Raw genomic sequence first — 15,826 nt, forward strand, 5'->3', positions numbered from 1 at the left:
CTTTACTCAATAATAGACCCAATATAGACACATTTATTCAGTAGAGTCATTATTTGCTGATACCTGTGCTTCTTACATTTTGTGTATTTATCGCTGCACACTAGGGGTGTGCCATATCGTATCGTATGTGATAATATCGCCAAAAATTTTAAATATCGGGAACGATATTATACCCTGAAATATCGTGTCATATCACCCACCCCTAATTATCACATCAGGGTTGTACTTTTTTGCAGTTTTTAGCAAAATAATTCAAAATTAAATTCACACTGTTCTTATTTCCCAGTATATATCTACTAGAGACAGATTATATCCGTCCAGTATCATTTATTTTACTTTAATGCTGGATATATGGAGATATTTTGAATGCATTATTATTATTATTATTATGACATTCTGGATCATTGACTTCTGTTACAAATCTGATAAAATTATTATTTTAAATATCTCAATTAGCCATATCATATTCCATACAATAATAAAATTCTAAATAATTTTTCTAAATAATTCAGTGTTTTGTCATATTGCCAAAAGTATCGTTATCGTGAAAATACCATGAAATATCGTGATATTATTTTAGAGCCATATCGCCCACCCCTTTTGCACACCCCATTTTATCTTATTTTATCTTTGGTAGATTCTTATTTAGACACATATGTTTAACATCTATCTGACACAGGCTTTCAAATGCACACATACACATACAGCTGGTTTAGTTGCTGTATAGAATTATGTCCATTACTTCAGGCATCTGAAGCAGATAAACAAACATGGACTACTAACTATTGAAACCATGCCTAACACCAAGCATGGGCTAGCTAGAGCTAGTGCCTCACAGAAAATTAAGAAAAATATCATTTAAAAGCCATTTTATTTCAGTAATTTAGTTTAAAAAAAATGTGAAACTGGTCCTATTTGCAGTGTGCCAAGTTCTGCTGGAAAATGAAATCCGCATCTCCATAAAAAAGTTGTTAGCAGTAGCAGCCTCATTAGAACATTTCTGTTTCAGAATTGCATTCAGCCACAAGAGCGTATGTGACTTTAGGTACTGACTCGTTTTGGATAATAGGCTGCCCTAGGGCGGGACAATATATCGATATAATGATATGTGGCATCAAAAATTGTTATTTTTATTGAAACACAGGCTTACTATACTATCTTAAAGAGGAATAACTTTCTTTTTTGTACCAAGGCAGCTGAGTTTGACAATTTCATTGAGTGCTACTGACAGCTATAGCCTGCTAGCCTACTACCATCTACTACCAATTGCTGTGCATTAGCATTAGCGTACAGGTTGCAATATTAGCATTTTGACTACTAAAACCCCATTCATTTCAGCACCAAATACAGGCATAACAACATGTAACCGACTACAAAAATGATGACGTGACTTCAGCGCTCTATATGCAGCAAATGTTCCAGCAGTACTGAGTCAGTCTCTGTTTTTTTTTTTCGCTAAGGGTAAAAGAGCAGAATATAAATCAACTCCACTGACCAGGATTTTTCTCGCCGGTAACCATGGTGACTGAAATATCTGCACTATTCCCCACCACACACTCTCTCTTCCTGTGGTGTATACTGCATGTGTGTGTCTGTGTGCATGTGTGTGTGTGTGGATATAAATCCAGTTCCTGAAAAGCAATCCTGGACACCCTTCCTGAGATACAGGACCTGACAGATAACCCTCAGCACCAGCATCCATCCCATTCACTCCATTCAGACTAGCACGATCTCTCTTACTGCTGATGGACGGATGTACTGGTGAGGTGGAGTGATCACTGTGGACGTAGATGTGACTGAAGTGTTGTGGATTAAAATTAAAATACAACCAAAAAAAAATAGTTTTGTGGTTTTGGAGCTTTTCTATTGGTCCATTCCTCATGTTCGAATACAGAGACAATACAGAAAATAACTATCAGATTCACATTCAATTGAGGAGTTGTTAGGGGTGGTATCGCAATGTATCGTGTCTTTCCGATGGTCTCGTATCGTATTCTATTAATATGTAGTGTCATATATTTATATTTTTACGGTCTTATTCCATCGTTTTATTCATCAATTATTTTAAAATGTCTAGTTGTGGTTACTAGTATAAATAAATGCCCTGTTAGCTGTTTTCTATGAAAAAAAAGTGCTCCGGTGATCCGGTATAACACTGCTTTAGTCCGGTGGAGGAGTGGAGTGGGAAAAACCACAATATTTCAGCTCTTGCTCATGAATATTCATCCTTGCAAACCTATATCCTCAGCCTCTGATTGGCTAACATCACTGTGAGGCAGTGAGAGAAACAACAGTTAGAAATGTTTTAAAATAAAGACATTTTTACACTAATAACAGTCTTTGCAATGTCATATGTTACTTTACAACATGTGTAATAATGCCCTGCTAAGTGCAGTTCAGCCACTGACCTAGTCTTAGAGTCAAACGAGTAAAACGCCAAATCCACCGGAGATCCTATTTAAACCTATAGTTACTTACACACAGAGGTGGGTAGTAGTTCAGGTCTAGAAAGTCAAAATCCACCCCGGGGTTTTGTTGGCTAAGCCTCAGCAGAGCCGCCCAGGTAGTTGAAGCAAAAATAATCCCGGGATGGATTTTTACTTTTAACTAGTGTAAACAGAACTATTCTAAAAATACACCTACCTATCTCAATTGTACTTGGCTGGTGGTGTTTTTCCTCTATAGACTAATTCTAACCATTTGTTTCTTAGCTCTGAATTTCTGGGTAAATCATATAAACACTGATGTGTTATTCGCACAAATAACACAGGAATTAACTGCATGCTGAGACCTACTGTATTTTAAAAAGAACATACACACTTATAATGTGAAGTAAGGCCAAGATATTGACTCATTTATACTCAACTATCCACAATGTCGATTATTTAAATTTGTCGACTACAAATTTCATTGTTAAATTTCAAATTAACAATTGTACAAATTGTTATTTGTTAACAGTACCACACTACACAAAGTGCTGGGGACAGAAGCGCAAAGGGTGATGGGTAAACTTAGTTTGTGACTCCAAAAGTGACCAAACACAACAGATTACATATTTACTCACTATATATTGTTTTTTTCCCTTTACGTTTAAACAACATCTAGACCTTTAAATGCCTTTTAAATCTCATTTTCAGATGTTTCTATCATTTTTTTGGGATGGAGAACATGGCAGAAATAATCTTTGACTAATCAACTAATCAACTAATCTAAACTAAAAAATAATTATCAGATTATTTTATATAGACTTCCAAAATAATCATTAGTTGCAGCCCTACATGACACTGGATTACTGAATTTAATTTATTTAAACAAGATATTTCTCTATAAAGTAGATGTAGGCCCATTTTTAACACTTTTTTATGTTGTTTAAGAATAACAATAGCAAATGATCACATCATCACATTTCGTGTGCATCTTCTATCTTTCAGTATCTTTAATATCAGTACTGCCAAAGTCAACATACTAATGATGATTAACAAATGATGTATTGTGGAGGCCTAGAACACACACACACACACACACACACACACACACAAATACAAACGTCTCCACTGTGCACCGGCCAGGTTCCGCGTGCCATAACAGCATACAAAAGACGTGGCCTCGTGCCAGGCCTGTAATCCCCTTTGTAAAGAGTATAGAGGGATGATTCCCAGCCCGGGGCCATTGTCTGAATAGGAAAGCATTGTTATGCTAATTTATTTCTATCAGTTCGAGCAACTGCGTCCAAACTGCGTCCATTTGTGTGTGTCCTGCTCTAGATCTCTCAGTCTGACCTGCTGCTTTTTTACATAGAGAAAAATAAACAGGCCAGCCCGCACAGTCGTGACACGGATTCACACGCTCTACTTTTGTTCTAGATAGGAAATTAATCCAGTGTGTTGGTGATGATTTCTTTTTTATCATAATCTTGATATTGACATTATGAAATTACACTACTTTAGATCTTTATATGTATTATTATAGATATTATACACAATGTGAGCACTTAGAAAACAATGGAAAACTGAATGTTTAGTTATAAAGAGCACATAACTGATTAATTACATTGATTTTATTTATATTTACAGTTACTGTGTGAAATAAATATGTACTAATGTACTTGTATTCATAATTTTATATGGTGTTTTTTTTTCTAATGGCCCTTTTTACTATCACGGTAAGTATCATGATTTGTGTTGGGTATCAATCACCACTGGTTTCGATAAACAGATCAAATAAAATTGATTTCACTCTGAGTTACAGGATCACAATTCATTTCTAATTGATTTCTGATTAGATTCAACATCAACACATTTAGTTATATATCAGTTGTAATATTATTTTTTTTTAAATAGAACTATTGTACCAACTTTACAAGAAACACTACCTAAAAACTACCATTACTGAAATAATGCATTATTAATCAACCCAAATCAGTTACACTATTGTACATTATTATTGTAATAATTTTTCATTATTAACCCTCCTGTTGTCTAACATAAGTCAATGTATTTCAATGTATCTGAAATAATCATTTTGCGCTTCATATTTTATGATTTATCATAAATAACAAGCAAAAATCAACTAAAGAAAATCAACTAAATAAATATATGTGTCGGTTTTCTTTGACCGGTCAATGTTGACCACAGGCCGTTTTAGCAGATTACACATTTGTGTTAAATAATATTAAGCTCACTATGGTATACAATTGTATAATCTGCAAAAAAATCATAATATAATCTGTGCTTGTGATAATTAACTGCAAAGATAGCAATGAACGTCTGATTGTTGGCGTCTGTCTAGGTTGTATTCAGTCAGTGTTGCACCTGTGTTTTCTGTTGTCAAGATAAACAAGCAAAACTCCAAAAATGTACCTAAACACACCTTATTTTAATATCACCACTCACATCAGCGTAAAAAAATATTTAGAAGCACCGTTGCTATTTAAGCGAACGCAGGTGCATAGCATGAAAATAGGCTGTTGGTGTGGTGTAAGATAGCAATGAGCATTAAAACGCGCATTGCGTGATAATTGCATACTGTCTAAGAATGTATCTGTAGTTTAAATTGCTGGGACACAATAAGCCAAATAATGAAGGGTATTAGATAATTATAAATCTGAGAGTAACAGGAGGGTAACAGGAGGGTAACAGGAGGGTTAATGGCTTTGCTTTTGCCCTTAAAATAAAGGTAATTGGCTAATTGTAAAGATAAGATTTTCTTTAATTAAATTTTTTTATTTGCAATACTACTTTTTGCCACCCCTCATATCAACAATATCATTCAGATCCAAAAAAATCAGTCCAGCTCTGGAGTGTAGTCTGGAAAACTCCAGCACATCACACTGAATCAAAATGTAAATTGTTTACCTGTGTATCCAGCATCATCATCATCATCATCTAGGATTCATAGCCCCTTCCTCGCTGTTTCCGGCCGCGGTGTTTCAGCTCTGACCCTTAAATCTCCGCTTCCAGGCCAAAAACTCCACATATGCTGGGATTTGGACCCTGAGGATGCGTCTGGAAACAGAAAGAGCACTTGGCTCACTGGTTTCAAAGCTTTAAAAGTGGAAAAAGTGGATCCAGCCCAAAAGCATTTAGACCCGTTTGTGACAGATGATGGAGGACAGTTCAAAACGAGGACAATGGCCTGTCATGAAAAGCAAATCCAAAAACAAAAAGGCCCACTGTTGTGTTGCAGGTCCACTGGTATGTTCTTCTATTTAACCCTGGAGATGCCAGAGTAATCCACATTCAGCGATTCAGCTCCACCAAACGACCTGGTTTAAAGCTGGTTTTAAAAAAATGTGTCAGGCTGGGAAAAGTGGGATAAACCTGAAAAAGGCCTCAGATGTGTCCTTATGTCCATTTTTTCTCCATCCAGGCTGATATGATATCAAGTTAAGAGGAATATCGGCTGGTGACAGAGTTTATGGTGCTGACCATCCTGACCAAGATAAGGTCTTTCTTTCTCTCTTTATTCACTGCTGGAAAAATCAAATAAAAATTGTATTATTTTTTATTTTTTGGTTTACTGTCATTTCCAGAGTTGCTCTATCTTTCCAAGTTAGATTTTTAAAAAATCTATGTAAAAATATGGATATAAAAGCTTAAAAGCATAAACGAGGCCTAGTAGGCCGGTAGGTTATTAAATTAGTGTTAATGTGTAGGCCTATCCGAGTTAAGATTTAGTTTTAGGTTACTTAAACCGAAAGCAGGTCAATGTTAGTGTTTCTCAGAGTGTCAGACTGCTGGAAGAGGCTTGGGAATTCCAGGCTCATGTTCCTAGCTGCTTATTTTCTTCCCATTTTTGCATGCACTTGGCACACATATAGAAATATAACATAGAACATAGAAATAACCATGGATGAATGCAGCCTTACAACCCTATGTGTAGCTTTTATTCCATATTATTCCACGTTTTCCATGCATTTGCCATTGTTGTTGATCCCAAAAATCCCAATGATCTCAAATATATATCCTGATGATCCTTAATTTTTTTTTTTTTTAAATCCAGATGATCCCAAAATGACCCCAAAAGGATGGATGCTATTTTTTTAGTGCTGTCAAAATGGACGATGCTCAGACTGACAGTGGTGACAGATATATAGGAATATATGCTTCAGTATTCCATCATAATTTTTTTAATTTATTCTTTTTTTTTGTCCCAATTTTTTTTCATACACTTAAATTGCTTGACTAGTAAAATTCAGTGCAAAATCCATGTAGTTCTTCCTTTTAATCCATGCATTCATTCACTCACTGCCTGCATTCATTTCTTTCTTTATGTGTGGACAGATTCAGAGCTGTTATTCCCTCCCAATGATCCCAATGTTTCCCAAAAATATAAAATAAGATAAAAAAGGATGAATTCTAGCTGTTTTAATCACACTCCCATCTCTCATGGACATCCAAAATGGACGATGGTGTGTTTAAAAGGCTACACACACTCCCTGTCCTTCCTCGCCGGGTTGTACAGCCTTCTTTTCCCCATCCTCCTCCTCCTCCTCCTCCTTTTTCTTCCTTCTTTTTTCTCCTCCTCCTCCTCCTGCTGATGCTGCTGCTTCTCTGCTCCAAGATGCTCCCACCACACAGAGGAGAGCATCAACCAGTGCTGAAAAAACAGCAAAAATCAGCTAAAAACAGGATTTTAAAGGTCCAGTTCCAGTGCAAAATCCAAGCACACAGTCCAGTCCAGAGATCCCCCACAATAACCTCCACCAGAACCCTTCAGAACCCCTCAGAAACCCCCGGTCCAGCCCGCACAGCCCAGGCTCCGGCTCCGGATCCGCTCTCCGCTCACAGCGCTGGGGAATCTGCGGCTCCTCGGCGCATCTTCCCCGGATGCTCGACGACGCCGCCTCCCCGGGGCAAGCCGCACCAACACCGCCCTCTTTTGTACGCTTCCGGTCCCGTCCAGCTCCTCCAGAACCGGCAGCGCGAGCCGCAGCAGCGTCCTAACGCGGGTCTGACCTGGATTTTTTAAAGCGCTGCGCTGCGGGAATAATAACAAATGAAGGCTGAGCCCAATCTGCCCCGGATCACCAGCAGCACCACGCGCACTGCTCCCCCTGCTGCCCGGATCAGCGCAGTGCAGCCTCTACACACATTCACCATACATACACTACATATAGTGTGGGCAGTGTGACAAGTCCTGCTGGAAAAAGAAATCCGCATCTCCATAACAGTTATTATCAGCAGAGGGAAGCATGAAGTGCTGTAAGATTTTAGACTTGATAATAAAACACAGTGGATCAACACCAGCAGATGACATGTCTCTCCAAACCATCACTGATCATCAGTAAATTTTACATTTCATTTGTAAATCAAGGGAGCAGAGTCTGGAGGAAGAGTGGAGAGACACACAGTCCAAACTGCTCGAGATCTAGTGTAAAGTGTGAAGAAAATCTTACAGCACTTCATGCTTCCCTCTGCTGACAACTTGATGTGGATTTCATTTTCCAGCAGGATTTGGCACACTGCCCACACTGCCAAAAGTACCAATTGCTCTTATATAATATTTTAACTTTCTAAAACACTGATTTTAGGGTTTTTATTGGCTGTAAGTGACCATAATCATCAACAATAAAAGTTAAATAAAATAAATGCTTAAAATAGATCACTCTTTGTGTGTGTAATACATCTATATAAGAGTTTCGCATTTTGAACTATATTACTGAAATAAAGTAACTTTTTAATGATATTCTATTTTTTGAGATGCACAAGTATAGATCAAATAAATCTTGTAGATAAGCAATTACGATTACAATTTTTATAGACAGTTATTCTGTTTCTTTTAGACTGTTTTATTTAGTTTTTTTTTTTAAACATACACAAGTACCATTTAGGTCAGTGTAACATTTAGCACTTCCATTTCCTCACTAAAGCTAAATTCTAAAATAAAAAATACTTAATTATTTAGGTGAAAAATAAATGTTTTTTCATTTAATGTTTCAGTTTTCTAGTTTTTCATTTTAGCTTTTTGCACAGACAATTTTAGGAAAAAATAAAAAGTGAATATTCTCTTAATTTTCAGTACTTGATGTTTACTTGTAACACAAATATGACGGTATGATCCAACTTACTTTTGTTACAAGATTCAAAAATGAAACAAATTAGAAAGAAATAAAGAAAAGATAAATGTTTCCATTTTTTCCTAAAATTCTGATTGTGAGGGGCAGAGGTGAAAAAACAAATCACATATGAAATTATGAGTTTTTACATTTTTAATTTAAAATTCTTGCATTTAACATCAAACGATTGTAACGATCGTAAAATTGAATTGATTAACATACCACTGGTTCATTTACAGCAGGGATGGGCAATTAATTAATTTCCCCAAAGGGGCCACATAGTACACTGGGACTAGGACTCTTTTGGTGTGAAAAGAGACGAAGCAGAAATTGTGCAGATGCAAACACTGTAAAAACATGTATAGGACTGCAGTAACATACAAAATGTTTCCACGTGCAAATAAAATAGAGAAGGAAAGAGTTGTAAATCAAAAAATACTACACACACTCACTCACACTCACACACACACTTACAATAACATAAACTGAGACACACAGCTGTAGTTGGAAGTTTGCATTAATTGATCATGGGTATTAACGATATGGCATAATTAGGTTTGGAGTGATGTATTTAAACTGAACTTTAATATTATTCTCATTTTACTCTGTTCAGCCCCAAAAACAGGGTGAAAGAAGGATAATAATAATAAAGTATACAGATAAATAGCATGTAATTATTATACAACTACAAAATATATGAACAGTGAGTGTAGAAATAAAGATGATGATGTCTATGATGTAGTTAAAGTGTATGTAAATATCCAACCACAACTGTACACCCACACTCTCATTCACACACCATAAGCGGTTAAACAGTAATATATATATATATATATGTATATATATATATATATATATATATATATATATATATATACAAGAATATAAGTAACGTTAGAAAGGGCGATTAAATCAATCTGCAAAAACGCTACATCAGTTCTCTCCTACATCCAGCGAGATTAGAATATTTACAATAAGTTACAATTCAAAAGTTAGGTTGCAGCGATCTTAATGATCTTAATGATCTTTAAAAACAGAGTACAGGAGGGAGATCAGTGATATTAATTAGACATGTTATGCATATCGAACAGATCTGGCGCTAGTTTTAGAAAAGAAAAGTGGACGAACAGAACCCATTATCATTATGATTGGGAGAGCGCTGGTTCGAATCCCTGTCATGCAGCTTGTCATCAGCTACCAGAGCCCTGAGAGAGCACAATTGGTCTTGCTCTCTCTGGGTGGGTACAGTACAGTAGATGGCGCTCTCTCTTTCCCCTCATCACTCCTAGGGTGATGTGGATCAGCACAAGGCTGCGTCTGTGAGCTGATGTATCAGAACAGAGTCACTGCCCTTTCCTCCGAGCGTTAGCGCTGTGATGCTACTCGGAAATGCTGCATAAATGCTTCACCCTCCTGGTGTTGTGGCATCACTAGACACTCCCACTCTGCAAATAAGTGGTTGCAGGAACCAATGAGCTCAAATCAAATTAGTTTAACTCATTTAAAATTTTCACTTCATTAAACGAACATAAAAACCTTACGTTAAAAGGCTGACATCTTATAAACTCATAAACTTTGATAATTTAAGATACGTTGAACAAATTGGAAGCTAAAGAATGCCGCACTGACATGGGATGAATATGTGTGTGAGGTCTCCTGCATTGTGTGTGCTCACATGGACAAATCTAGCCAGATGCTGCCGGTCACAATCATTACCACTCCCTGCATTGCAATTTTTAAGTCCTGAATTACTTTCTCACGACATGTTGCATGTCATGGAAGTCACCGTTCTTACTGTACAGTCAACAGTCTCTCCCTCCCTCCCTCTCTCTCTCTCTCTCTCTTTTCCAGGGTGCACCTTCCTTTACTTAAGGCCTCCATTTCTTCACATTCTCTCTCTCTTTCAGAAATCTGGCAGTAGACGAGTTTCCACAGCAGCTGTTCTGCAGTTACACGCTGTACAGCTTCAGTTTCATGCTGAGATTCTTCAGCCTGACCATTTAAAAACCCAGATCCTACAACTGCAGCTCTGAAAAAAAAATAAGAAAGCTCTTAAAAATAATGAGTTTCTTTGATTTTACCAAATTAAAAACCTCTGGAATATAATCAAGAGGAAGATGGATGATCACAAGCCATCAAACCACCAAACTGAACTGCTTGATTTTTTGCACCAGGAGTAAAGCAGCATAAAGTTATCCAAAAGCAGTGTGTAAGACTGGTGGAGGAGAACATGATGTCAAGATGCATGAAAATAAACTGTGATTAAAAACCAGGGTTATTCCAGGAAAAATATTGATTTCTGAACTCTTAAAACTTTATGAATATGAACTTGTTTTCTTTGCATTATTTGAGGTCTGAAAGTTATTTCAGCCATTTCTCATTTTCTGCAAATAAATGCTTTAAACGACAATATTTTTATTTGGAATTTGGGAGAAATGTTGTGTGTAGTAGTACGCACTTGCATGTTTGATGGGATATAAAGCAGGCGTTGGGTGCTGAAATAAAGAATGCATGATATATTGGATAGAGAAAAGTTTTTTACTTTATTATAAACATCTCAGTTTAGTTTAAATGTTTTCTGTATTAGAACTTATTTTAGGCTTCACTGATTGAAATGAACCTGGACAAGAGTCAGTCGTCAAGAGACAAACCAGATTTTTAACTCATCAATAAACAAAATAAAGAATAAAATAACATTACTGTTCGAACAAGATACCTACGTGCCAAAGTCAGAGCTCACCCGGCTCTTAAAGGGAATGAAAAGTGACAAACCCATTGGTTTATTTCACGTTACGCCCAAAAAACCACACCAACACTCCCTAAAACCAGCTGTGTGATCCACAATTGACTAGACTGATAAATAGGGCCTCAAATATCATAATTAACTCTCACTGTTTTCACATTATGCCTTTCATGTTTATACTGATGCTGTTGAGTTTATGAAATGTAATGGTACTTGAAACTATTTGAATAGAAATAAAGTAAATAAAGTGATGATCTTATGTTGACTGTTGATTCTTTTATTTTACATTTCAGTGCTACGGAGGATAAATGCGATTAATCGATTAATGAATAATTACAGAATATTGTATGAATTAATTTACTTTTTTTATTATTATTATTAATTGTCAGCCTTAGTCATTAAGGGTGTGACGAGATCTCGTGGCACGAGGCGTCTCATTCTCGTGAACCCAGTATCGTGTCTCATCTCGTCTTGTGATATTAGTGTCTCATCACACCCCTATTAGTAATAGTAATGTATATTTATGTGACAATTTATAAAGTAGATAAAGTGGGAAGAAGCTATTATTTATTTTTGTGGCAACAGAAGGTGAAAAGTGAAAACTGATTATTGTTCTGCTGGGTGATTTGGTTATTTGTGTGCTTGCGGTCACACTCTGCTGACTGGAACTGTGAGGACTACGTAAGTAAAAAACTGCAGAGAGAGAGAAATAGAAAAATAGAGAAAGAGATAGAATATTGTAACAGTGTGAACGCAGGGTAAAGGCCAATTTGTACTTCAGCATTGAACCTACACCCTGCAGACCAATCACAGCTGATAGTGGTGTTTGTTAGCTCTGCTGTGTATTGCTGTGGTAATAGCTACTTACTCTATGGGCTGGGAGGTGCACTCTCTAGAGGAATATCTGGTTATTGGAGTGTTAAGAGTCTTTAATCTGTTTTCTCCATGAGGGAAGTCTTATACAGTCAACGAATAAGAACAGCAGACTAACAAGTTCCAGATCTCCAACTAGTGTTTAAACTAGACACTGTATAAACGATGAATCCTGCAATTTCAAATTTCCTACAAATTAAAAATAAGCGATTATTTTTTTTAGTGGCAACTGAAGGTGAAAAGTGAGTGATACGCTGATTATTGTTCTGCTGGGTGATTTGGGTATTTGTGTGCTTGCTGTCACACTCTGCTGACTGGAACTGTGAGGACTATGTAAAGAAAAAAAATGCAGAGAGAGAGAAATAGAGAAAAAGAGAGAGAGAGAATATCGTGACAGCGTCTTGGAGAGAAATGCTGAACACTGCTGATACTGAAGAAATAGAAAAAAAAAACCCTGTTAAAGCCTAATGCTCCCACTCCAGTGCTGATAGGGGTGATTATCAGCGTGCCCGGACTGCCAACCACGCATTACAAATGCATAAACACAGTGAAGGGTTTAGCGTGGAGAAGTGAGGGAGGGGGGGAAACGCCTCAACCTCACAGATAAACGCACCACTGCCCGGGTACTGATAGCCTGCGGAGCACTAGTGGGAGTGACAGCAGTGCATTATAGTATAATATAGTATAATAGACTTCATACCGCCTTAAAACCAGAGCTAAAACCAACCCGCAGCGAATAAACCCGCTCTGATCTCACTCCAATCAAATCTCTCCCCAAATAAAACAGACAAGATACAGTTTGATTTGATTACAAGTGATTAGTGATTGAAAATGAAAAATTAAGAAGGAAAAATTAGATTAATGAGCAAAATGTGTTCTTTTACATGGGTTAATATAATAAAACAATACTGTCATAATCAAAGAAATAATAATAATAATAATAAAAAAAGAACACCCACAAGAAATCCTCAGAAATCCTCTCTATAAACTCTATAAACTCCAGTTTCCCCCAAAACACATTTAGTGTTAAAATAATCCAAACATAAAAGCAAACAATGATGAGAATAAAACAAAAGCTTTTGCCACAGTTCCAGAAAAAAACCAACCAGGTTATGAAACATCACCTAAAAAAAAAAAAAAAAAAAAAATTATGCACAAACAAATTTGAAAAACTACTTGTTCTGAATCAAAACGACAGAAAATAGGTCATTTTCTCATTCGTGTGATATATTATTGTGTAATTTCCATTCGTTAAAATCAACCGATTTTTAGATACTGTATATCCACGCTCTGCCCACAAATGCGCTTTTTTACTGCTGCACTTGCTTTTGCACTTGAAGAATAAAGTACAAAAAAATTGACATACCTGCATAGATTCCAGTTGAAACTGAAAACTTGAGAGAAAAAATACAATTTGGAGAAGAATAAAGAGTGGAAGAAAGTATAGGATGGCTCCATAGGTAGCTTGTTAGCATGCTAACACAATTCGCTCTTTACAGTTTATACAAATACAGGGGAGAAAAGATACAATTTGGAGAAAAATAAAGAGTGAAGGAAGTATAGGATGGCTCAATAGGTAGTTTTCTAACATGCCATGCTGACACACGCCCATTCGTGACAGCATATACAGCCTCGAACATGCCCACAAGAAACAAACAAGTATAAACGTCCAATTTATACTGCTGCATTGAACCTACGCTGTAGTGTATTCATATCCAGCGAGAGTGTGCTACGCTGTGCAGCAGATCATGTTTATACTTCTGTATGCGCATATCAGCCACTCTGTGGGTGGGAACACGAGGCCCGATGGAACAATCATAGCAGAGGATGTCCCGGTCATTTAGAAGCATGTCTAACCTAGCAACCGCTGCCATAAAAGCATGTATTTGTGGGCGGAGCATGGATTAGTCATTATATCACATATATATATATATATATAAGTTTGTGTACGAAAAAACAAAACAAAAAAACAAACTGTAAACATTCCTGTGCTGTCTTAAAAAGACAATCACCGAAGACTGAAAAGAAGAAGAAGAAGATCCAATAATGAGACCCAAGCAGCTCAGAACCAGCCCTTCTGTACACATCAACACATAACTGAGATTAGAGAGAAAACACAGACTCAAGAAGAACCAAAAAAAAAAAAGCGGTAGTTCACTAAAGACCACCATGCTCGGCTTGCTGACTCATGTCTGGTTTATATAATTAACTATTAGCCATCTATAATAGCAATTAAATCTGAACTGAAATGACCAAAACAATATAAACACACACAGGCCACACACATGCAGTGACACTCTGGAGGTGAACTGAAGACATGAAGAATCATATATATATATATATATATATATATATATATATATATATATATATATATATATATATATATATATATATATATATATATATATATATATATATATGTTTACGCTGCATTTATTACATTTACCTAGGAAGTCTGAGAATATCAGAGCTAATAATTAAGGGAATAATTAAGCTACACCCAAAGAGACAAATAATCTGATATGATAATTCTTAATATTTAATTTACTGTAATTTTTATTTATTATTTACTATTAATGACTGCATAAGGAATCATGTAGTAACTTAAAAGTGTTAAACAAACCAAAAAAAATACTCTGTGAAAAATCATTTAGATGCTTTTATCTGGGGAGGCTGGTAACCCTGATAAACTTATCCCGTACAACAGAGAGAACTCTTGCTCTTCTATCCTTTCTTGGAGCAGTCCTGATGTGTGCCAGTTTCATCATTATACTGTTTTTGATGGTCTTTGCGGCGACTGCGCTTGAGGATGCTTTTTAAAGTTACTGAAATTCTTATTTTCAGATTAATATACCTTCATATTATCTTAAAGTAATTTTTCTTTATTTAGTTGAGTAGTTGTTGCTTCTCATAATCTGGATTCGAACATTATTCAAATATTCACTATTCACTGTATACCTGTAACTCTACATCTTCACTACTTTACTTTAACTGATGCTCTCAAACACTTTTTTATTAAGAGACAAGAAATTCAAAAAGAATTAACTCTTGATGAGTTCAGCACAGCTGTTAACTGAAAGCCTGAATTCCAGGAGACTCATAAAGCTGACTGAGAAAATGCGAAAAGCCAAGATATATAAAGCTGTGTAATCTAAGGAAGAGGTGTTAGTTAGAAGAATATAAAATATAATTAAATATAATGCATATTCTGGTTTGTTTAACACTTTTTTGTTTATGTATCAAGTTAGCAATACCAGCTGATAAGGCATTTTACTCTATTTTTATTATTATTATTTTTTTTTACATCTAAATACTATAAAAGCATGGCCACGGATAGAAATTTGGGTTTTGCTGTGTTCATAACTGATTTAATGTCACACAAATAGATAGACGTGATAATGATCTGTATAATACTACTGCTTTTAAAACTTCCTTCTTTTAGGGACACTTTTCTAAAGTAAGAAATAGGATAATTAGACTTGTTGGCGTGATCCAGATGAAAATCCCTTTTTGGTACCTGGAAACTCAAATGCAGCAATAGTGTTGGCGTCCTGTTGTTTAGGCTTGTTGGCTGTGTAGGTTAGCATAACTAACTGTCTCCACTCCCTGTTTGACACAAAAGAGCACTTTGTGTGTGTGTGTGTGTATGT

General features: G+C 36.1%; 1 protein-coding gene across 1 annotated transcript in view; it reads right to left on the reverse strand.

Moving 5' to 3' along the window:
- The window catches only part of LOC103041981 (ral guanine nucleotide dissociation stimulator-like), a 94,441-nt gene extending 86,912 nt beyond the window's left edge, over positions 1 to 7,529 (reverse strand). Inside the window, exon 1 of the mRNA XM_049466355.1 lies at positions 5,355 to 7,529. Within this exon, the coding sequence (XP_049322312.1) occupies positions 5,355 to 5,384 (30 nt within the window). The 5' untranslated portion in view covers positions 5,385 to 7,529. The remainder of the gene's footprint in view (positions 1 to 5,354) is intronic.
- Between the last annotated feature and the right edge of the window lie 8,297 nt (positions 7,530 to 15,826).

This window comes from Astyanax mexicanus, chromosome 17 (assembly GCF_023375975.1).
Source record: "Astyanax mexicanus isolate ESR-SI-001 chromosome 17, AstMex3_surface, whole genome shotgun sequence".
Classification (NCBI taxonomy): domain Eukaryota; kingdom Metazoa; phylum Chordata; class Actinopteri; order Characiformes; family Acestrorhamphidae; genus Astyanax; species Astyanax mexicanus.